The sequence below is a fragment of the Giraffa tippelskirchi genome, chromosome 2, assembly GCF_054371585.1.
Source record: "Giraffa tippelskirchi isolate mGirTip1 chromosome 2, T2T-mGirTip1v1.2.pri, whole genome shotgun sequence".
Taxonomy (NCBI): Eukaryota; Metazoa; Chordata; class Mammalia; order Artiodactyla; family Giraffidae; genus Giraffa; species Giraffa tippelskirchi.
Genome location: NC_137276.1, coordinates 223,871,877 through 223,894,961, shown reverse-complemented (window position 1 = coordinate 223,894,961; position 23,085 = coordinate 223,871,877). Strand labels below are relative to the sequence as shown.

Here is a 23,085-nt window from a genome sequence, read left to right as displayed (position 1 = left end):
TTGTTTCTCAGGATGAAGGACTTTCCACACCGGGTCCTCGTCTCCACTGAAGAAGGGCCGGGCCATGCCATGGAGGCCAGATGGCAGGGATGGTGGGGGATTGGCTATCTGAGGCCACCCAAGGCTCCTGCAGCACTGCCATATCCTTCTGCCTGGTAGTATTACTATTATTATTTATTACTTTCGCTGACTCCACTGGAATACAAAACTGCTGTGTCCACACATCACCAGAACCTCTAAGACCCCTAATTTTCTTTTCAGTCGTTCACTCAATAAACTCATACCAAGGACCTTCTCCAGGTTCAGTATTTTTTTAATGTGTATCCATTTATGTATTTATTTGCTTAACTTTTTGGTTGCAGTGGGTCTTTGCTGCTGTGCATGGAGCTTTTTCTAGTTGCTGCAAGCAGGGTCTACTTTTCATGGCAGTGCACAGGCTTCTCATTGCATGGATTCTCTTGTTGCAGTTCCCAGGCTCTAGGCACCACAAGCTTCAGTAATTGCAGTGATTGGACTCATTACTTGCTTCTCATGGGGGTTAGTTGCCCTGTGGCATGTGGAATCTTCCCATACCAGGGATCTAACTGGTATACCTTGCATTGCAAGGCAGAGTCTTAACCACGGGACCACCAGATCCAATGTTTTTATGAGAATTACAAATAGTCCCTTTCTCTTTGCACGTCTGTCATGCTTGTACTAATTTTATTTTCAGATTTTCACAGACCACAGACTTATTCATCAGAGTCCTGGTAACCAATCAGACACTCATAAGGAAATCCTCTGAACTCCGGTGTATATCTCTCCCTGAAGGTTTCAGTTCTTTGCCTGGTCTTAGCCTTCTGCCACTTCTGCAGAGCTACTGCACCTGCTGAATTGAGACTGATTGATGATCAGTTCTTTTCACAGATTCTCTTGTGAAGTCTGTTTTCCTGTCTTAATTTCTCATGTCTGTGCCCAGTTCAGCTAGGGCTCCGTTGGTTCTCCTCAGCACCCTGCTAGTTTTTCAGGAAGAGGGACTCTATGACAATGTAATTACAGTGATACATGGTGAACACTTGGATTTCATGGCCACAGTCTCAATTTGCTTCCAAATCGTGAAACTAGAAATGTTAGGTAGAATGGTAGCTTAAAAGATGGGTCAGGAGCTGGCTCTCACTGCCCACATGTTAGGACTTGCAGGTTTCACTATTTGTGATCAAGGTTATCTGTTAGTAGATTTTGATGCTCTGGGTATTGCTGATTCTAACGCAGAATCAGAGTGATTGGTGGTGGGTCAGTCTTTCCCAAGCAGTGGATAAGTGTGGTCTGTAAAATTTTCAATATCTATTTTATGGTAAATTGTATGCCTGGGTTGACAAAGAAGGATAACACTCCGTTTGCTGTTAATATCTTAAAGTTGTTGTCAGTTGCATTATTTCCACATGTAACACAGGGTGAAAAGTGATGAAGGTGCATTATGTGCACCATTGTTGTTCAGTCACTTAGTCATCTCTGACTCTTTGCAGCCCTATTGACTGCAGCATGCCAGGCTTCCCTGTCCTTCACTATCTTCCTGAAGTGGTTCAAACTCATGTCCATTGAGTCAGTGATGCCATTCAACCATCTCATTCTTTGGTGTCCCGTTCTCCTCCTGCCTTCAGTCTCTCCCAGGATCTGGGTCTTTTTATGAGTCAGTTCTTCACATTGGGTAGCCAAAGTATTGGAGATTCAGCTTCAGCTTCAGTCCTTCCAGTGAATATTCAAGGTTAGTTTCCTCTAGGATTGACTGGTTTGATCTTCTTGCTGACCAAGGGGCTCTCAAGAGTCTTCCTCAGCATCACAGTTCAAAAGCATCAGTTCTTCAGTGCTCAGCCTTCTTTATGGTTCAACTCTCACATCCATACATGACTACTGGAAAAACTATAGCATTGACTAGACAGACCTTAGTAGGCAAAGTGATTTCTCTGCTTTTTAACACGCTGTCTAGGAATGTCATAGCTTTTCTTCCAAGGAACAAGTGTTTTTTAATTTCGTGGCTGCAATCACTATCTTCAGTGATTTTGAGGCCCAAGAAATTAAAGTCTATCACTGTTTACATTTTTTTCTCATCTATTTGCCTTGAAGTGATGGGACCCGATGCCATGATCTTAGTTCTTTGAATGTTGAGTTTTAAGTCAGCTTTTTTTTTATATGTATATACTAAATGTTAATGTTATTCTAAAATAGGAAACACTGTTTGTAACAAAGGATAGTGTTGTACAAGATGCAGAGGTTAATTTTACCCAGGATATTGCACAATTTAGTAGAGAGCTGACTCTTCGTAGAAAATATATCCTGCCCTTACAAAAGTAAATCCAAAGTAATTAACAAAATGGCAATAATAACATACAAATTGATAATTACCTTAAAGGTAAATGGATTAAATGCTTCAAACAAAAACCATAGACTGGATGAATAGATACAAAAACAAATTCACATATATGCTGTCTACAAGAGAACCGCTTCAGATCTAGGAACACAAACAAATTGAAAGTGAAAAGATGGCAAAAGATATTTCATGAAAATGGATATCAGAAGAATGCTGGAGTAGCAGTACTCATGTCAGACATTAAAATACAAACTGTCACAAGAGACAAAGAAGGCCACTGTATAATGATGAATGGATCAATCTAAGAAGATATGACAATTGTAAATTTATATGCACTCAAGATAGGAGCATGGCCATAAAAAGAAATCAAGTCAGTTAGATAATGAAAATGGGGACTTTAAAATCCTTCTTTTATCAGTGCAGAGACTATTGAGACAGAAATTCTTACCTCAGGAAACAGGAAAAATCTCAAATAAACAAACTAACTTTATACTTAGAGCAACGAATGAAAGAACGAAAAAACTCAAAGTTATGTTAAGGAAAGAAATTATAAATAATCAGAGCATAAATAAATAAAATAGAGGTGAATAAAACAATAGCAAAGACCAATGAAATTAAAAGCTTTATAATATCTAGTATTAAATTTAGGTCTTTGATGCATTTTGTGTCTATTTTTGTTTATTGTACTACAGAATTATACTAATTTCATTCTTCAACAAGAATGAAATTTTCTCCACCACCACTTATTAAAAAGATTGTTTTTTCTCAAAAGAATCATCTATATTTTTAGATATTTTGGGTATTGTCTATTTTGGGAAAGTGTGTAATGATGCAAAGAAAATATTTTTTCATAATTTTCAGACTGATTATAAAAAGTGAGTTTGTTCCATTAGATAGTCCCTCAGTTCCTGCAATAAATTTTATTATGTTGACAAACCAAAGATGTTTTGCAAGCTGTTTGATAAAATCAAAATAGTTTTCTTCTGTGTATATATATATATGTGTATATATATTATATGTGTGCATATTATATATAATCTATAAATGTATATACAAATGGGAAATAAATTTGATATTTCTTTAAAGAATTTTATAGATTTACAAATTTTAATTTTGATCATTGCATTTAAATTTAGGTGGAATTAATACACAACAATCCAAAGAATACTATGAAAGTGAAAAAAAATGTTCAATGAGGAAACACCGTCAAGTATGAATGATGCAGTGTGCTTAGTAACGAAGAATTCTATTCAGGGAATTTTTATTTTGCAACTTTGAAGATATTTTCTTCTCTCATTAAAAAAGAATGCAATGAGTTCAAGAACATTTCAATCAGGCAGTTATGCAATCTCTAACAATTTAATGAGTGTGTGCCTCTCCTTGTGTCAGCAAACAGATTAGCAATTTGCCTCAGGTAAATGCATAATTTGAAATGATACAAAGAAATGGCCTTGTGTATTATCACGTGTTGTGTCCAGGGTATATAAGCATCCCTCCACACGTGCTGACATCCACACTCAGGACCTGGTCTTGAACAGCAACCGGACTCACCACCCCTGACGCCATGTGTCATTACAGCAACTACTACGGAGGCCTGGGCTACGGCTATAGAGGCTTCGGCAGCCTGGGCTTTGGCCGTGGCTGTGGATGTGGCAGCTTCCGCAGGCTGGGCTTTGGCTCTGGCTTCGGAGGCTACGGATGTGGCTCTGGTTTCGGAAGCTTTGGCTATGGCTGCTGTCACCGTCCATTGTTCTTTAGAAGATGTGGTTTCTCCAGCTTCTACTAAACTCTGACTGTAGTAACCCAACATGTGCTACTGTGAATGGATTTGACATAACATTATTCAGTCGATGAACTGAAATTGCCCTAGGCCTATTCAGCATGAAACTGAAGAATTACAGAAAATTTATTATTTAGAATCATGTCTCCTGGCATTTGTTAAATTGGACACTAACAGATGACTTATGCTGATGAACAATAAATGATCTAATTGGAAATAAAAAATATGGTTCTTTGTGGTTAATTTAACTCAGTTATGCATGCATACCTATATGTAATTTTTCTATTAGTCAATTATAAATATAAGGATTATCTCTGTTAACTTTTTATGAAAATAAGTCATCTTAGATATAGCTATTTATAACTGATAGTCATTCATATTATTAAAACTATATCAGAGCATGCTTGCATTTCACAATACTTAAAATCCATATTTTTAAATTTTTAGAGAAAGTAAGTTCTGTTTTCCTGTGACTGTTTGAATTATATGTCATCTTCCTTTCTTCCCAATCTTCTACTTTCATCTAGTTTGTTACACATGTAATGTAAGACTGACTGAAATGATCTAAAAGTCATTAACTACACAATAAAAATGTGAACTTTGGTCATTCAACTCACTCATCTCACCCTTTTAGGGAAACACAGCCCTTCATCCGTATCATCATTACTACACTGAAGAATTGTAATTCAGTAAAAATTCATTGGAAAAGACCCTGATACTGGGAAAGATTGAGGGCAGGAAGAGAAGGGGATGACAGAAGATGAGATAGTTGGGTGGCATCACCAACTCAAAGGACAAGAGTTTGAGCAAACTCTGGGAGATAGTGAAGGGCAAGGAAGCCTAGAATGTTGCAGTTCATGGGGTTAACAGAGTCAGACACAACTTTGCGACTGAACAGCAAGAAGGACAATAAATGCACAGAACAATTATCAAGGAGTAAACCATTGTTAATCTTCAACTGACCAAAATTACCATTTGATAATACTTAAAAAATTATATATAGAGGAATTTCAGTAAAATATTTTCACTTCAAATATGATCATTTTATTGCAATATAAGAAATGAAAAATAGACTAGGCAAAATTCCAGATTTTCTAAATTGTTTTCCTAAAACTGAATGATATCTTCAGATAATGATATAAACCAAGTAACATTTGGTATAAATTGGCAAATATAATTTTTGAAAGGGCTTCCTGGAGAGCACAGTGGTAATGAATTGCCTGCTAATGCAGGAGACAGAGGTTTGTTTCCTGGGTCCAGAAGATCCCCTGGAGGAGGGCTGGCAACCCAATCCAGTATTCTTGCCAGAAAAATCCCATGAACAGAGGATCCTGTCAGGCTGTGGTCTGTGGGGTCCAAAAGAGTTGGACAGGAGTGAAGTAACTGAGCAAGCACACATTGCAGTCAGGTAATAGTTCCAAGTTTAGCAACATGCTCTGTATGGCTAAAAATAAAGTCATCAATGTCATCAGATAGAGAAGAATTGTGTATAACATTTCTAAAAAAATATCATGTTTTATTACATTGTACTTTACAATTCGATTAGTTTTGTCTAAGGAACACAGTTTGAGTTCATGGTAGAAGTGTGCTTTGTTGTTGCTGTTTAGTCACTAATTTGGGTTCCCCTATTTGTGTCCAACTCTTTAGTGACCCCATGAACCGTAGCCTGCCAAGCTCAACTGTCCATGAGATTTTCCAGGCAATATACTGTAGTGAATTGCCATTTCCTTCATCAAGGGATCATCCCAGCCCACGGATCAAATCCGTGTCTTCTTCATTGTCAGGTGGATTCTTTGCCACTGAGCCACCAGAAATACCCTTAGCTTCCAAATAAAAGCCACAATTTGGCCAATGGAAGAATATATTTTCACCATTTAGCATGTCAAAACAGGATCAGGGCTTCACGATCAACTCATTATCTTCTTGTAGCAGTTCCTAAAAAGATTAACAAAGAATTGCCCAAGTCTTAGAATCCATTGAATTAACCACAAAGGCCACTCTGCAAAGGACCTTCAAAAGAAATATACATTGCTCAGTTTTCAAAGATAATTAATATCCAAAGGATATTACTATTGTTCTGTTATTTTACGCAGAATAAAATATTTAAAAAATACCTGATTCATATATTTCATAGCACTGATTCACATTTTTTGTTCTTAATTATGTATTTATATATTACTATTTTCTTTGAAAATACAAAATAAATTCATGCTATATTTCATCTTTCAGCTTTTTAAAAAATTGTAAAATCTATTGTTTTTTATATCACATGAACATAGCTATTTTCATTGGCAATAAGAACATAAATTAGCCCTTATCACACTCAGTCGAGCAGATTTGCTTAATCATTTATGGAATACTTAAACTTAGATTTCTTTGTCATTAGCTGACTTTAAAATTACTCATTGAGAAAAAAAATAGTCTTTGACAACTACTTTTTTTTTCAGAATAAAAAGTTAAGTTCGAATAAAGTTTGCTAAAAGAGAAAGGAGGATTTAACAGTAGGATTGATTATATTTTGAGTTAAATATTCCTTTAAAAGCTGAAAGCCATTTGAGTTAATAATTCTTCTTAGGCAATTATTACAAGTTGTGGCCTGCAGAATTCATTATTTTATTAATTTAACAAGTTTTTTTGTTTGGGAAAACAGTAAATAAATCCAGTTGGGAAAATGTATTATCAAAAACATAATTAAGATACTAACTGAAAAAGATATTTGAGTGGAGTTTTCTAGTGGCCTAGTGGTTAAGATCCTGGGCTTTCACTGCCAGGTATCAGGCTCAATTCCTTGTCAGGGAACTGAGATCCCACAAGCCCTGTGGTCTTGCAAAACAAAGAAAAAAAGAAAGAAAGAAAAAAGGATACATTATTTGGGGCTTCCCTGGGAGCTCGGTTGGTAAAGAACCTCCTGCAATGCAGGAGACCCCAGTTCAATTCCTTGACTGGGACGATACTCTGGAGAAGGGATAGGCTACCCACTTCAGTATTCTTGGGCTTCCCTGGTGGTTCAGACAGTAAAGAATCTGACTGCAATGCTGGATTGCAGATATGGATTCGATCACTGGGTTGGGAAGATCCCCTGGAAGAAGGCATGTCAACCCACTCTAGTATTCTTTCCTGGAGAATTCCAATGGACAGAGGAGCCTGGCAGCCCTACAGTCCACGGGGTCACAAAGAGTCGGACACAACTGAGTGACTAAGCACAACACAGCACATATATTATTTATGGCTTCCCAGTTGGCTCTATGGTAAAGAACCTGCCTGCCAATGCAGGAGACATAAGAGACTTGGGTTCAGTCCCTGGGTTGGGAAGATTCCCTGGAGGAGGGCATGGCAATTCACCCCAGTATTCTTGCCTGGAGAATCCCATGGACAGAGGAGCCTGGTGAGCTATGGTCCATAGCGTTGCAAAGAGTCAGACATGACTGAAGTGACTGATCATGGGTACATTATTAAGAATAGCCTAGGTATGGAATTATCTTAAGAGACAATTGATGGAAAAATCAACAAGGAAGATGTGTTATGTGTAAAATGAAGTATTATTCAGCCATAAAAAGAAAGACATTTTTCTACTGGCAACAACATAGACGGACTTTGAAAGTATTACACTAATTGAAAAAGGACAAAAAAAGACAAATATTGTACGATCTCACATTTATGTAGGATTAAAAAAACAAAAATTTGAACTCACAGATAGAACATATTGGTGGTTGCCAGAGAAAGGTTCAAAATGGGTGGAAGGGCTCAAAAGTTACAAACTTCAAGTTATAAAATATATATCACGGGCATCTAATGTACAGCAGAGGGGATATGGTTAGTAACAACATATTGTACATTTGGAAATTATTAAGAGAGTACTGCTCAATAGTTTTTATCACAGGAAAAAATTGCAACTGTGTGGTGTGGATTTAACTAGACTTATTAAGGTGATCAATTTGCAATGTATACAAATATTAAATCATTATGCTGTACACCTACCTGAAACCAATACAATAATACTTGCCAATTATATCTCAATGAATATATCATTTATAAACCTCAAGACAAATCAAAACAAAGCACCAGTAACAAAACAAAACAAAATACTCCGAAACATGGTTAAGTAATGGAAAGTGTTAAAGACTCAAGTACAAGATATGGTCACATTCAGAGGAACTTGAACATAGGTTGGATTTACCGTCTTCATGGAGTGAACCAAGAAAAAGCAGAAGACTGGCCAGCTGCATCAAATACCTGTTCCTGTCTCAGTCATTTCATCACTACATTCATTTTTGGCAATATTCAAGGCATCGTGATTTTAAGAAGCTCCATTAGAAATGTTGTACAATTTTTAAAAGCGTATAAATCTTTTTTGGTATATCTAAAGCCTTAATAAGTAAGCAATTTATTATGAAAAAATATTTGCTGATTACCTGAGAGAAAATAAGGGGCTTGGACACACAGAACTGTTAGAGAAATTTTAAAGGCAAAGATAATATGATAAAACTAGAGACATGGATAGAGGGATAAAATATTGATTGGGAAAAAGGATAAAAGCAAAAATCTAGGTGGTGCAAGCGTGTATTGGGAACGACTGTAGAATGGGATTTAAAGAAAGCCTGAATAAGAGAGTAATATATGGATAATGAAGAAGTGTACATAAGAGAAGAAAAATGGTAATTGTAAAGCATAGAGACAAAATCACCTTCATTTTAAGATATTTGGGTATTATCCAATTTGGAAACATGGACAACAATGTAAAGAGAATATTTTTCATGGTTTCCAAACTGATTATGAAAGTGAATTCGTTTCTGTTGATAGTCTGTCAGCTCCTGAAATAAATTTTATTATGTTGATCAACTGAAAAAATGTTTTGTAAGTTGTTACATAAAATCAAATAGTATTCTTTTGTGTGTATATATATATATATCATATATATATTATATAATTTCTCTATGTATATAATGTATAAATGGAAATTAATTTGATATTTCTTTGAAGAATTTTATAGATTTTAAAAATTTAATCTTGATCAATGTGTCTAAATCTAAGTGGAATTAATACACAACAAAACAAAAAATGATAGGAAAATGAGAAATGAGATAATATTCAATAAGAAAATACTGCCCAATATGAATGATGCAATATGCTTAGTAATGAATTCTATTCAGGGAATTTTTATTTTGTGACTTTGAAGATATTTTCTTCTCTCATTAGAAAAGAATGTAATGAGTTCAAGAACATTTCAACCAGGCAGTTATGCAATCTCTAACAATTTAATGAGTGTGTGCCTCTCCTTGTGCCAGCAAACAGATTAGCAATTTGCTCAAGTAAATGCGTAATTTGAAATGATACAAAGGAATGGCCTCATGTATTATCACCTGTTGCATCCAGGGTATATAAGCATCCCTCCACACGTGCTGACATCCGCACTTAGGACCTGATCTTGAACAGCAACCGGACTCACCACCCTTGACGCCATGTGCCATTACAGCAACTACTACGGAGGCCTGGGCTACGGCTATGGAGGCTTCGGCGGCCTGGGCTTTGGCCGTGGCTGTGGATGTGGCAGCTTCCGCAGGCTGGGCTTTGGCTCTGGCTTCGGAGGCTACGGATGTGGCTCTGGTTTCGGAAGCTTTGGCTCTGGCTGCTGTCACCGCCCATTGTTCTTTAGAAGATGTGGCTTCTCCAGCTTCCACTAAACTCTGACTGTAGTAACCCAACATGTGCTACTGTGAATGGATTTGACATAACATTATTCAGTCGATGAATTGAGATAACCCTAGGCCTTATAGCATGAAAAACTTAAGAATTTCAGAGAATTTATTATTTATAAGCATGTCTGTCACATGTCTCCTGGCATTTGTTTGCTTGGGCACAATCAGATGACTTATGCTGGTGACCAATAAATGATCTAATTGGAAATAAAAAATATGGCTCTTTGCAGTTCATTTAACTCAGTTATATGTACATACCTATATGTAATTTTGCTCTTTGTCAGTTATAAACACAAGGATTAAGTCCTTTAACTATTTTATAAAAACAAGTCATGTTAGACATACCTATTTATAGTTGCTAATCATGCATATTTAATTAAAACTTTTGTAGTCAGAGCAAACTTGCATTTCACAAATCTTAAAATCCATATTTCTAAATTTTCAGGGAAAGTAAGTTCTATTTTTCTGTGAATCTTTTAATTATATTTTATAATGTCTTCTTTTGTTCATAATCTTCTGCTTTCATCTACTTTGTTACACATGTAAAATAACACTGACTTAAATGACCTAAAAGTCTTTAACAATCTGTATAATAAGGATGTGAAATTTGGTCATTCAGCTCACTCATCACACTTACCCTCCTATGGGAACACAGTCTTTCATTTGCATAGTCATTGATACACTGAAATATTGTAATTCACTAAGAACAATAAATGTGCAGAAATATTACCAAGGAGCAAAACATTGTTTATCTTCTACTGAACAAGATTATCATTCAATGATTTCTTAAAAATTATATAAAGATGAATTTTAGTAAAACATTCTCCCTTCAAAAATAATCATTTTATTGAAATAAAAGAATTGAGGAACAGAATAAGTGAAACACCAGAGTTGCTAAACTTTTCGTAAAACTGAATGATATCTTCAGAAAATGATATAAACCAAATAATATTTGGCATAAATTGGGCAAATATAATTTTAAAAAGAGCTTCCTTCATAGTTCAGTGGTAGAGAAACCACCTGTCAATACAGGAGACCTGGGTTGAATCCCTGGGACAGGAAGATCCCCTGAAGAAGGAAATGGCAACCCACTCCAGTATTCTTACCCAGGAAATCCCATGGACAGAGGAGTTAGCTGAGGTTACAAGAGTCAGACAAAACTTAATGATTAAACAACAGTAATTTTATAAAAGAACAAAAAGTGAAATCATAGAGACCTGAATGCAGTTAAAACTCTACAATGCTGCCTCATAATCTTGTAGGCAAAGTTGTTGTGCTTGTTCAGTTGCCAAGTCTTGTCCGACTCCTTGGGACACCATGGACTGCAGCACACCAGGCTTCCCTGTCCTTCACTATCTCCCTGAGTTTGCTAAAAATCATGTTCATTGAGCTGGTGATACCATCCAAGCATCTCATCTTCTGTTGCCCCCTTCTCCTCTTGCCCTCAATCTTTCCCAACATCAGGGTCTTTTCCAATGAGTCAGCTCTTCACTTCATATGGCCAAAGTATTGGAGCTTCAGCTTCAGCATCAGTCCTTCCAATGAATATTCAGGGTTGATTTCCTTTAGGATTAATTGGTTTGATCCCCTTGCAATCCAAGGGACTCTCAAGAGTCTTTTCCAACACCACAGTTCAAAAGCATCAATTCCTTTGTGCTCAGCCTTTCCTTATAGTCCAGCTTTCACATCTGTACATGACTATGGGAAAAACCATGGGTTTTATTATACAGACCTTTGTCGACAAAGTGATATCTCTGCTTTTTGATGTGCTGTTTGTCACAGTTAGGTTTGTCACAGCTTTTCTTCCAATGAGCAAGCATCTTTTTATTTCATGTTTGCAGTTACCATCAGCAGTGATTTTGGAGATCAAGAAAATACAATCTATCACTGTTTCCACTTTTTCCCCATTTGTTTCCCATGAAGTGATGGGACTGGATGCAATGATCTTAGTTTTCTGAATGTAGGGTTTTAAGCCAGCTTTTTCACTCTTTTTTTTTACCCTCATCATTAGGCTCTTTAGTTCCTCTTCACTTGCCATTTGTGTGGTATCATCTGCATATTTTTGGTTATTGATATTTCTCTAGGCAATCTTGATTCCAGCTTGTGAGTCATCCAGTCTGGCATTTCACATGATGTACTCTGCATATAAGTTAAATAAGCAGGGTGACAATATACAGTCTTGATGCACTCCGTTTCCAATTTTTAACCAGTCCGTTGTTCTAGGTCCAGTTCTAACTATTGTTTCTTGACCTGCATACAAGTTTCTCAGGAGGCAGGTAAAGTGGTCTGGTAGTCCCACCTCCTTAAGAATTTCCCACAGATTGTTGTGATCCACACAGTCAAAGGCTTTAGTATAGTCAATGAGGCAGATGTTTTTCAGGAATTCTCTTGCTGTTTCTATGATCCAGAGGATGTTGGCAATTTGATCTCTGGTTCCTCTGCCTTTCCTAAATTCAGTTTGTATATCTGGAAACTTTTGGTTCATATACGGTTGAAGCCTATGTTGAAGGATTTAGAGCATGATTTTGCAGACAAAGTATCTTTGAACAAAAGATTTTACCTTGAAAATTAGTGACAAATTTAGTGACAGAACCCTGCTGTCCTGATTTACATGCTGACTATACAATGTTCACTCTCCAAGTATTTTCTCCTTGAAAGTTCTCAGATAAACCATTTAAAAAGTTTTGGTAATAGTTATTAGAGCTGAATTATGACAACTTATTTTATGAAGATTGGTCTCATAAATCAATACCTGTGTTTCTTTAACATTTTTACTATTCTCATACAGAGAATTGTACTGACCAATTTCTAGTTTATCTGCTTTTGAATGTAACTAAACAATGAGCAATGTTAAAATTCAAGTCTAAACAAAAACAAGGCAAAACATAGCAAATCAAAAATTTACCATCTTTTCTTTCAGTCAGCATTATATAGGGGTTGTATGTAGCACCATAGTGGGCTCAGCAGGAGAAATAAAGGCAAGTTACTCTGTTGAAGAATCAGACTATATATTAATAATTTGATGCAGAAGAGAAGAATTTCTATTCCCTTTTCATTTGGTTAATATCTCTGGGGACAGTATACATGATGATGACAAGCAGTAATCAATACAATTATTATTATTTTTGATATTATTAGTGTAATCAATATTATCACAATTCTGTGCTAAGATTTCATTGATCTATTTCTGAGATGAAAGTAAATGCTTTGAATTTATAACAAAAGACTTCTTCTAGGAAAAATGTGAGAACATTTTTCACTCTTTCACCCATCAACATGAATAGAAACTTAGGTCATGAGTTAAAAATTAAAACAAATATAATCCAAATCTGCTTTTGATTCACTGATTAGACAGAAAAATAATAACTCACCAGAGAAATTTCCAACATGACTTTTTTTCTTGTGCTTGTGGGGGAAAAAATAAGTTCCATGATTTTCTAACTATGTTTGCTTTCTTTTTTTTTTAACAGCTAATGAGCATTTATAAAATATACATACCATTGTGATTTGTTTTACTTTTTGAAAACACAGTTAGCATTTATTGTTATTAAAGATTTTTAGTTATATCCCATATTTTTTCCATGTATAAAGTAGAGACAGCCTAACACTTTAAAAAACAAACAAACTCTTAATCATGGTCATATGCTCTGACTATATCACACAAGAAGAGTGTGAAATCTTTAACGTTATGTAATTTATTTGTATTTCTTAATGATTCATTAAAAATAAAAATATTAATATTTTCAGTCAGCTGATTATCTGAATACAGAATAAAAATGGAATAAAGTTGGATTAGAGTAGCAGATTAAATATTAAGTAAAGATTAAGTAAGAGATTAAAGTGTGACATTGGAGTAATACCATTCTGTAGCCAGAATGCCTGTTGGAACTCACATCAACCTTCAAATATTTCCTAGGAAAGCCAACAAATTATTCAGGCTATTATATACATGTTCCTCATTTTAACATCACAGTCATGTAATTCTTTAAACAATACTGTTGCTATGTTTTATTTAGATACTAGGATGGTGTCATAGAACAAACCTGACAAAAATACATTATCTAAATGTTACTCAGAAATCTCAGCAAAAGCTTAGCAATATAGTTATAGTCCCATAAAACATGTGTTTTAAGTTTTAAGAAACTTTCTCAAGTTTCAAGGTATGGACACATTTACTTAGGGCTTTTTCAGGTATGGGACCAGCTTCGGGTGTTAGTAACAACCTCTCTGGGCTAACCTGAGGAACTCTGTGAATACTTGGTCAAAAATTTCCAAGAAGTATATCCTTATTCTCTGTCTCTTTTTTCAGCTGTGCCATGTATTTAGATGATTTTAAGTATTCCGGGTTGTACAAATCCTTATAAAGTTTCAGAGGATTTTGAAAGTTGAAAAATACTTTGAACAAGTAATATTATCAACATCTTTGAAAGATCTAGTTGATATCTTAAGAAAGTCTAGTAGAAATTGCCTGAAAATAAAAAGTTGGCATGTATGTGTGTGTGTGCTCAGTCATGGCTGACTCTTTGTGACCCCATGGACTGTAGCCTGCCAGGATCCTCTGTCCATGGAACTTTCCAGAATGTAAGTAGAGGAGAAATCTCTTGATTAAATATAAGGTCTTAATTTTGAAGAAGGCATAATATTGTTTTATCCCTGGTATGCTAGTAAATAAAGATTGCATAATTTAGGATCCAGGATAATTTTTAAATAATAGAAGTAAAAGGAGAATAATTTCTTGAAACGTGGTTACCAAAGTGTAAAATTTCTTATCTCCACTGAAAAGGGTTTTAGAAACATAAAATCATAATCACATCTCGTAACAATTCAAATTGATCACAGGGAATCTATTGATTAAAGTCAATACAAAAACTCTTTAATCAATGAAAAATGCTCCACTAATATGAAAGGGCATTTTTAGTAAATAATTATCTTTTGTGTGTATTGAATAAAAATTCATTATACCTGGTCAATTTTCCAAGTCTGAATATGATTTTTTAAAAATATATTTAACAAATATAATTGCTGGTCTCCAACTGAGAGGAACTAGACCCTTTGTTCTGGTATTTCCATCTACCTAACACTCCAAGACTAAGCCAGTCATGAAAACAATTTTCAGTTTGTCTCCTCTCCTCATTTATTGATTTATCTTTAATTCTGTCATCTAAATCTTCCTAGAAGAGATTTCATCTTTTTCATCACCAATTCTTCTTCTTTATTTGACATGTTTTCATCAATTCATCACAATATTCTCTATTAAGAGTCTTCTTAAATCAACTTTCACTCCATTTCCATCTTAAGATGCCATTCTCCTACATTCATCTTATTGGTTAGAAACCCAAAGTTTGACATCACTCACTGCTTGGGTTATAATGTCAATGTTGATTAACTCTATGACCCTGACAATATATTTTACTTTGAGTCTCATCTTTGTTATCTGAAAATTGAAGATTATTTCATTGTTTTCTTTATAATACTGTGAGTATTAAATGAGCTAATGTTTGTAAAGTACAAAGAATGACCAGAGCAAACAATATTCGTTAGTTATAACTATTACTTTAATAATTTTATTAGTGAATATCTTTTTCCTCTATTTCATTCAATAAAAGTACCCTCATCCTCTAAGGCCTAGCATATAAAAACTAAAATCTGTGCTCAACTATATTCTTTTCACATGCTTCATCTTTTTCACAATAACCATTATTTTATAAGGTGATGTTTGCCTATCTTTCTCTGCTGCTCCTTCATTGAACTCCTTCATTGAAGTCTGTATTTACTCACTTTCAATACAGCTACATTGAAATTCAATATAGACTCATTAGAGAAGTACTTTACTTTCTTTTTCATTTGTTACTATAATACTAGATGCTTATTAAGGCAGTAATACTAGATGATTCTTAAACTTGATATGGTCTTATTATAAGTTTAGTTTCCTTTATGCTATATTTTTATGCTAAAACGATAACTGAAATAATTTGCTGAAAAGGTTTAAACAGCCCTGATAAAATAATGTATTGCTTCCTAGGTAGACAGTGAATGCACAATGTGAGGACAATAATTTATTAGAACTTCCATTGCAACAGTCAGATAGGCAGATGACATCACACTTATGGCAGAAAATGAAAAAGAACTAAAGAACCTCTTGATGAAAGTGAAAGAGGAGAGTGAAAAAGTTAGCTTAAAGCTCAACATTCAGAAAACTAAGATCATGGAATCGGGTCACATCATTTCATGGCAAATAGATGGGGAAACAGTGGAAACAGTGGCTGACTTTATTTTCTGGGGCTCCAAAATCACTGTAGATGGTGATTGCAGCCATGAAATTAAAAGACACTTACTCCTTGAAAGGAAAGTTATGACCAACCTAGACAGCATATTAAAAAGCAGAGACATTACTTTGTCAACAAAGGTCTGTCTAGTCAGGGCTATGGTCTTTCCAGTGGTCATGTATGGATGTGAGAGTTGGACTATAAAGTAAGCTGAGCACTGAAGAATTGATACTTTTGAACTGTGGTGTTGGAGAAGACTCTTGAGAGTCCCTTGGACTGCAAGGAGTTTCAACCAGTCCATCCTAAAGGAGATCAGTCCTGGGTGTTCATTGGAAGGACCGATGTTGAAGCTGAAACTCCAATACTTTGGCCACCTGATGTGAAGAGCTGACTCATTTGAAAAGACCCTGATGTTGGGAAAGATTGAAGCCAGGAGGAGAAGAGGACGACAGAGGATGAGATGGTTAGATGGCATCACCGACTCAATGGACATGAGTTTGGGTAAACTCTGGGAGCTGGTGATGGACTGGGAGGCCTGGCGTGCCGCAGTTCATGGTGTTGCAAAGAGTCGGACACGACTGAGCAACTGAACTGAACTGAACTGATTCTGACAGTCATTTGTACTAAGAAAAGGCACAAAATCACGTTCTTGCCACCAGTTACTCCTTCTATCCACCAGACTACTCTAAAGTTCTGTTCAGAGATCTTAGGACAGCACTATTTACTAAGCAAGGAAGAGGTTCAAAGAAAGATTGTCAAGTCTTCACATAACTTCACATAACTTCACTGTCTTCATCATGTACTTTTCTTTTAGAAGTAAAGATGTAAGGAGAAATAGGATATATCTGGCATAGTTCTTGATCAAAAGTTATGGAAATCATTTGAAAACAAATAAATTTACTGAGAATATGGGTTACTCAAAGAAAAAATTTGTAAGCTGGGAGATTAGTTTAACAACTTGTCCAGGATCCAGGGATGTAGAGATGGTTGGAATAACAATCATGTCAATGCTGCAGCAATAGTTTTCTTACAATACTGCCTTACCCATTACTGTTGGGCTGACATGGTTGGACCAATCCTGTGGTACTTATAATTGTGAGGCACTGTCAGCAAGAACTGCCAGGAAATTTAGGGGAAATACAGGACCTGGAAATTATACAAGATACCTGGGGTCATATAGCAAGGTCAAGGGAGAAGGAGTGCATACATCTGGGGTTCTGCTTTTAGTGAGACTGAGGGTAAGGGTTACTTGGTCTTAGCCTTTTTTGGAGAAGTTAGTATGTAAGAGTGTAGATTCAAAGTGCAAGTAGAGAAAAAACAAGTGGCTTCAGTGGCCAGTCACTGAAATCAACCAAGAGCTCCAAAACAAAATTGGCTTGACTCTTTATCTAATCATGTGGCTGGCACTGTGTTTGTTCCAGATAGCCTCTTTGAAGTGGATGTCTCTTTGAAGTGGCTTCCTAGGTGATCAAAGCTTAAGTCAGGTCCTTGGTTTACAAAGAGAAAAGAGCAAAACAAAACAACTGTCAAGGGTTTACACTATGCTGTGAGAATATTTTGAAGACATGGTTAACATCCACAATTAGTCCACCTTTAAATAAAAGAGAGTACCTGCATAATATGGGTGGATTTAATTCAATCAGTTGGAAGCCTTAAATGCAAAAATTACGATTTCCCAAAGAAGGAATCCATTAAGACTGCAGCACCAAACCTTGCCTGAATTCACAGCCTGCCAACCTTTACTTCCATTTTGGATTTATCAGTCCCCATAGTCATGTGAATCAATTCCTTAAAATAAACACATGCAAACATACACATATACACACTGTATTTATATCATCTATATCTATATATACTATTGCTTCTCTGAATAATTCTTCCAGTTTTCTATGAGGGTTTCCCAGGTGGCACTAGTGGTAAAGAACCTGCCTGCCAATGCAGGAGACATAAGAGACGTGGGTTCAATCCCTGGGTGGAGGGCATGGCAACTTGTTACGGAGTCCAAGCTTGTTCTGCTCAATGCAAGATAAGCCAATGAACCTGAGATGAAGTGTTGGGACTAGGAAGGGACTTTATTCAGGAGCTGGCTGACTGAGAAGATGGCAGGCGAGCACCTCAAAATAATAATCTTTTAGGGACCTGGATGTTAGATCTTTCATGGATCAGAGATGGGGGGAGGTGAGGAAACAAAGAAGACCATTTAATTCCTGCAAATATCTCCTAGAATGGCAAGCCTCAGGTAGGGGATGTGTTATTTTTACTTCTTACAGTCATTTCATGGGTGGTGTTAAATGCAACATCTCCTGTCATATCAACAAACAAAGATGTCACATTCATTTATGATTCCGGCCACCCCAAATGAGGAGGCACCAGGTGCTGAGCCATTTGCCATACAAAGAATTCAAGAATGTCATAGTCCTTCACAGATGGGCAGCGTCAGGTTAACTCCCTGAAGCAGGTCATTATGTATGCCTACAAACTGGCAAGATAAGGGTTAAAGTCACAGAAGAAGATCCAATATAAATTCAAAATTAACCCTTCCTGGTTACAACCCTACTCCAGTATTCTTGCCTGGAGAATCTCATGGACAGAAGAGCCTGGCAGGTTGCAGTCCATAGTGTCACAAAGAGTCTATATACACCATTGCTTCCCTTAACAATTCTTCCAATGTTCTATAGGTGATAAATTTTTCACTAAACCAAGTCAAATCACCACTTAGCCCTTAGGGTTATGACATGAGATCATGGTTAGAACTGTTAATTTACTTCCCAGGGCTTGAGAGAAGGGCAGACTGTACATTATTCCCCACCTGTCCCTGAAACACAAGACACAAAAATGTTGGGAAAATAAAGAAAAGAAGAGAAGAAGAAAACAAAGAGATAAATCTGGAGCAAGAGATAAGGCGACAAGAGAGCCGACTTTTGGAGTGATGTAGCGAAAATCATGGAATCTATGAATGAAAATGTTCCCTGCCAGGTCAGTAAACAAAGGATGTTGCAGCTGCCTGGAGGGAACTCAGGATGGAGACAAATGGGCTGCCAAGCCCTCAGATACTGTAGCCATTCTCAGCGGTGCAGACCGTGGGAAAGAATAGGAAACTGGCCCTGGATAACTAAGGAGCAGATGCAGTCTTCCCCTACATAGAGAAGTGTTCAATTTATTAACTTGAGATGTCTGCTGCTGCTGCTGCTAAATTGCTCCAGTTGTGTCCAACTCTGTGCAACCCCATAGACAGCAGCCCAGCAGGCTCCCCCGTCCCTGGGATTCTCCAGGCAAGAACACTGGAGTGGGTTGCCATTTCCTTCTCCAATGCATGAAAGTGAAAAATGAAAGTGAAGTCGCTCAGTCATGTCCGACTCTTCACAACCCCATGGCCTGTAGTCCACCAGGCTCCTCCGTCAATGGGATTTTCCAGGCAAGAGTACTGGAGTGGGCTGCCATCACCTTCTCTAGATTTTCTTTAACTAGCAGTAATCTTTTGATGTTCTGACTGCCTGGTCTTTGTTGCAAAACCTCCTGTATATCCTCACTCCTCCCTTACTGCTTTGGAGCAGTCCCTCAGGGCTAACTGAGAGGTTGCCTCCCTGGATTGAAGCCTTCAGAATGTCCTCCAAATAAAACATAGTTTTCAACTTTTAGATTGTGCTTTTTTTTTTTTCAGTTTGCAAACCCAGGAAACAGCACATAGTGAGGGAGATTCTAAGAACAGATGTGACAGGGATGAGAGACAGTGACTAAAAGGAAATGGAAGAGAAGTCAGCAAGATCAATCACCTCTACAAAAATTATGCCCTAAGCTTTCCCTTGTTGGAGAAAGACCATCCAGGAGTGTCTATCTTATCCCCCTTCTGGATACTTCTCTTAATCAGCAGTTCAGGCAAGTGAAAAACAAATAGGCTTTTGAGTCTCTTACCTAAGTTCAAATCCAACCTGTGCAGTTAGCAGTTGTGGCGCCTTTGGGCACGTTACCACTTAAGTGCTCTGAGCCATCAGTGCAATGAGAGTAACAACAGTATCCACCTCACAGGGTGATTTTATTAAATGAATGGATACATGTAAAGTTTCTGAACATGACAATATGAATAGACACTGTTTTTACTGTTATAGCCACGCGCTCCGGGAAACAAGCTCACTCAGAAGGACGATGCAGATAGTGAAGTGCAGTTTATTACACCGGCGGGCCCAAGGCAGAGTCTCCTCTTAGCCAAGGACCCCAACCAGCATTTGTGAAAATCTTTTATACCCCATGTGTACGTGTCTGAACTCACCACCCCAATTTCCTTGTGACTTACATAAACAAAGGAAAGGTAAATACAATCACAATAACCCTATGTTCAAACAATCAATTATCAATAAGCCCGAGGTGACAGAAAATATCTATGAACTGTCCGAAGGTAGGGGGATTAGTGTATGTTTTCTCTTAGGTGATGAGTAACCTGAATACAATCTTCAAGTTTCCCCTGTCCGGAGGGGGCCTTCTATTGTCATTTCCACAGGCACTAAGCACAGAGTGTGATGAGTAACCTGAATACAATCTTCAAGTTTCCCCTGTCTGGAGGGGGTCTTATCCTTCTATTGTCGTTTCCACAGGCACTAAGCACAGAGTTCAGAGTCCATTAGAGAGGTGGCCGAACATGATCAGCACGAACAGGCCTAAGATGGAGTCCAGGCCCCATGAATTCCTTCTTCATTACTATTATTATTACCAAACTGTGAGATATGTCCGTTCCAGGGACTCAGTTGAAGTGGTTTTAACACTTTAATAGAGCCTGGTTTTGAATAATGGTGGACGTGACATTTACATAAAATATCTTCTTACAGAGGATGTCAGAAGTAGTCATATATAATTAGTGAACCAAAACAATCTTTTGAAATACAGTCGGGGTATTACCTCATGTCATAGAGTCAGTTTATGGGAATCTAACCAGGGTCACATAAAAGCCAAACCTTTGAGAATGGAAAAATTACCTCTAATAGGCACAACGTTGATTAAAGGGATACTGACTTAAAGCGTGTTAACTTGTTAACATGTAGTGATCTCGGAAAGGCAGCAGTGAGCCGGGGCTTGAAGTGAGATCTTAATTCCATGCAAAGGTAGTGGGCCTTGGTAGCCTGGATAAAATCTAGGAATCCTAGCCACCAGTCCACCAGGGGCTGGGGGCTAGAAATAAAATTACCCTGGGCTTTGCCACTATTGAAACATGCATTGCTCAAGGAGGCAAAACTGTAAAATCAGGTACAAAGTTTATTATTAGAGACACGGCACAAATGAGAGAGAACACGGAGAAGCAATTTGCTTCTTTAAGACAGAGGCAAGGCAGAGACATACACCTGGAGAGAAACGGTGTGGGCGTCCCCCTTAATGAGGCAGAACTCAGTAAATAAGCAGTTAAATCATTTATATAGGCCAGTTCTTTGGGCCTTTGTTTGCGTTTGGCCAAATATGTGTTTTCTTTCCCATGCTTGACCTGCCCTAGGATGCTCGCCGCAGGTGCAGTTTTTTTCCAAAATGGATTCCAGCCCAGAGCCCCATGGGAGGATCTTGTCATCATCAACTACGGAGTGGTCTGCCATGTGCCGTGTGTGTGTGAGTGTGTGACTGTGTGTGTGTGTGTGTGTGTGTGTATGTGTGTTGGTCCGATTCTTTGCAACCTCACAAACTAGCTCCCAGGCTCCTCTGTCCATGGGATTCTCCAGGCAAGAATGCTGGAGTGAGTTACCATTCTCTTCTCCAGGGACTCCTCCCATCTCAGGGATTAAACCTGGGTCTCCTGCATTGCAGGCACATTCTTTACCATCCGAGCCACCAGGGAAGCATCTTGAAAGTGTCCACAGGAAACTAAGAAACAGGAAAAGCCTGGCTACTTATCTGGTTAATTTACCCTGATTCTGTTGTTATTTCAAAGTATAAATAGGAGGCTGATTGTAAATGCCTAACTTGCAGCCCACCTATCTCCGGTCGCAGGAAATGCAAACAGGAGGAGAGTTTTAAGTGTGGGACTGAAGGCCATCTATCTCCTGCCTCAGGGGGAGTCCCTCCCTTGCTGTAATCCAGGGAATATTAAAGGGACTGGGAGGCTCAGATGCCATTTGAGATGTAAAGACTGCAGGCTTTTCCAGTCCCACTTCTGAGGATTTGCAGTCCCTGTGCTGGGAGGAACAATGAAGCTCAAGTAACTGGACTTTTACTCCTCATCTGGATTCCTTCATGTTATAGAGAGTGAGCTGTGGTGATTGGCAATCCAGGCCTCCCCAGAAGCTTTGCAGTGGGTACTGTGACCTTGGTGGTTTCAGTCACCACTCTCATTTTCACTGTGGAGATGAGAACTTTGGAAGACAAGGTAAATTATTCTGGCCTCTGTCAGGTCATGGAAAGTTCATGTTCCCAGTAATCAATTCAACACCCATTAACAAGATGCTAACATTTTGGATTTATTGCTGTAAGATTATCTTTGTGCCATCACATTTGTAGATCAGAATTTTTAAAGCATGACATTTTTTTCCCCAAACAATTTCAGCAAGTAATGAGTATTTAATCGTTGTAGACTGAACCTCAACTTTAATACCTTGCAAATCACATTGCAATCTTTTGAGCTGCTTAATTTCTACCTCAGATATATCAAGTTTCTATAGGATTAAAGAAATTAACTCATAAGGTACTGACTACTAAGAAGAAGTGTGGTGATGGTATTCAAAGGACATTATTCTTCTGGTGAATTATGTCTTGAGAGGGTTATTTTCAGTTATGTTTCTTCTAATGAGGGCTTTTCGTTGCTATGAGCAGTCTTTTATTTATTCAGTTTTTGTTCTGAGTGGTAGGAAACATAGAAACACATAACATTCAAAACCAAAAAAAAAAAAAGAAAATGTATAGTTAATATCAGGAGCAGCATGGGATACTGGTGAAAAACTAAATCAATAGCAATTAAAACCAGTCAAACCAAGCAAACAATCAAAAAAGTCAATTTTGCAACATGTAGAGTAATATTCAGTCATT

The 23,085-nt window shown here is 37.3% G+C and overlaps 1 protein-coding gene across 1 annotated transcript; it reads left to right on the top strand.

Moving 5' to 3' along the window:
* Nucleotides 1-3,911: 3,911 nt before the first annotated feature.
* On the top strand, nt 3,912-4,133 carry LOC145538031 (keratin-associated protein 19-5-like). Its single transcript, XM_081569300.1, has one exon. It carries the CDS (start codon nt 3,912-3,914, stop codon nt 4,131-4,133), a length of 222 nt encoding a protein of 73 aa, XP_081425426.1.
* Nucleotides 4,134-23,085: the final 18,952 nt, after the last annotated feature.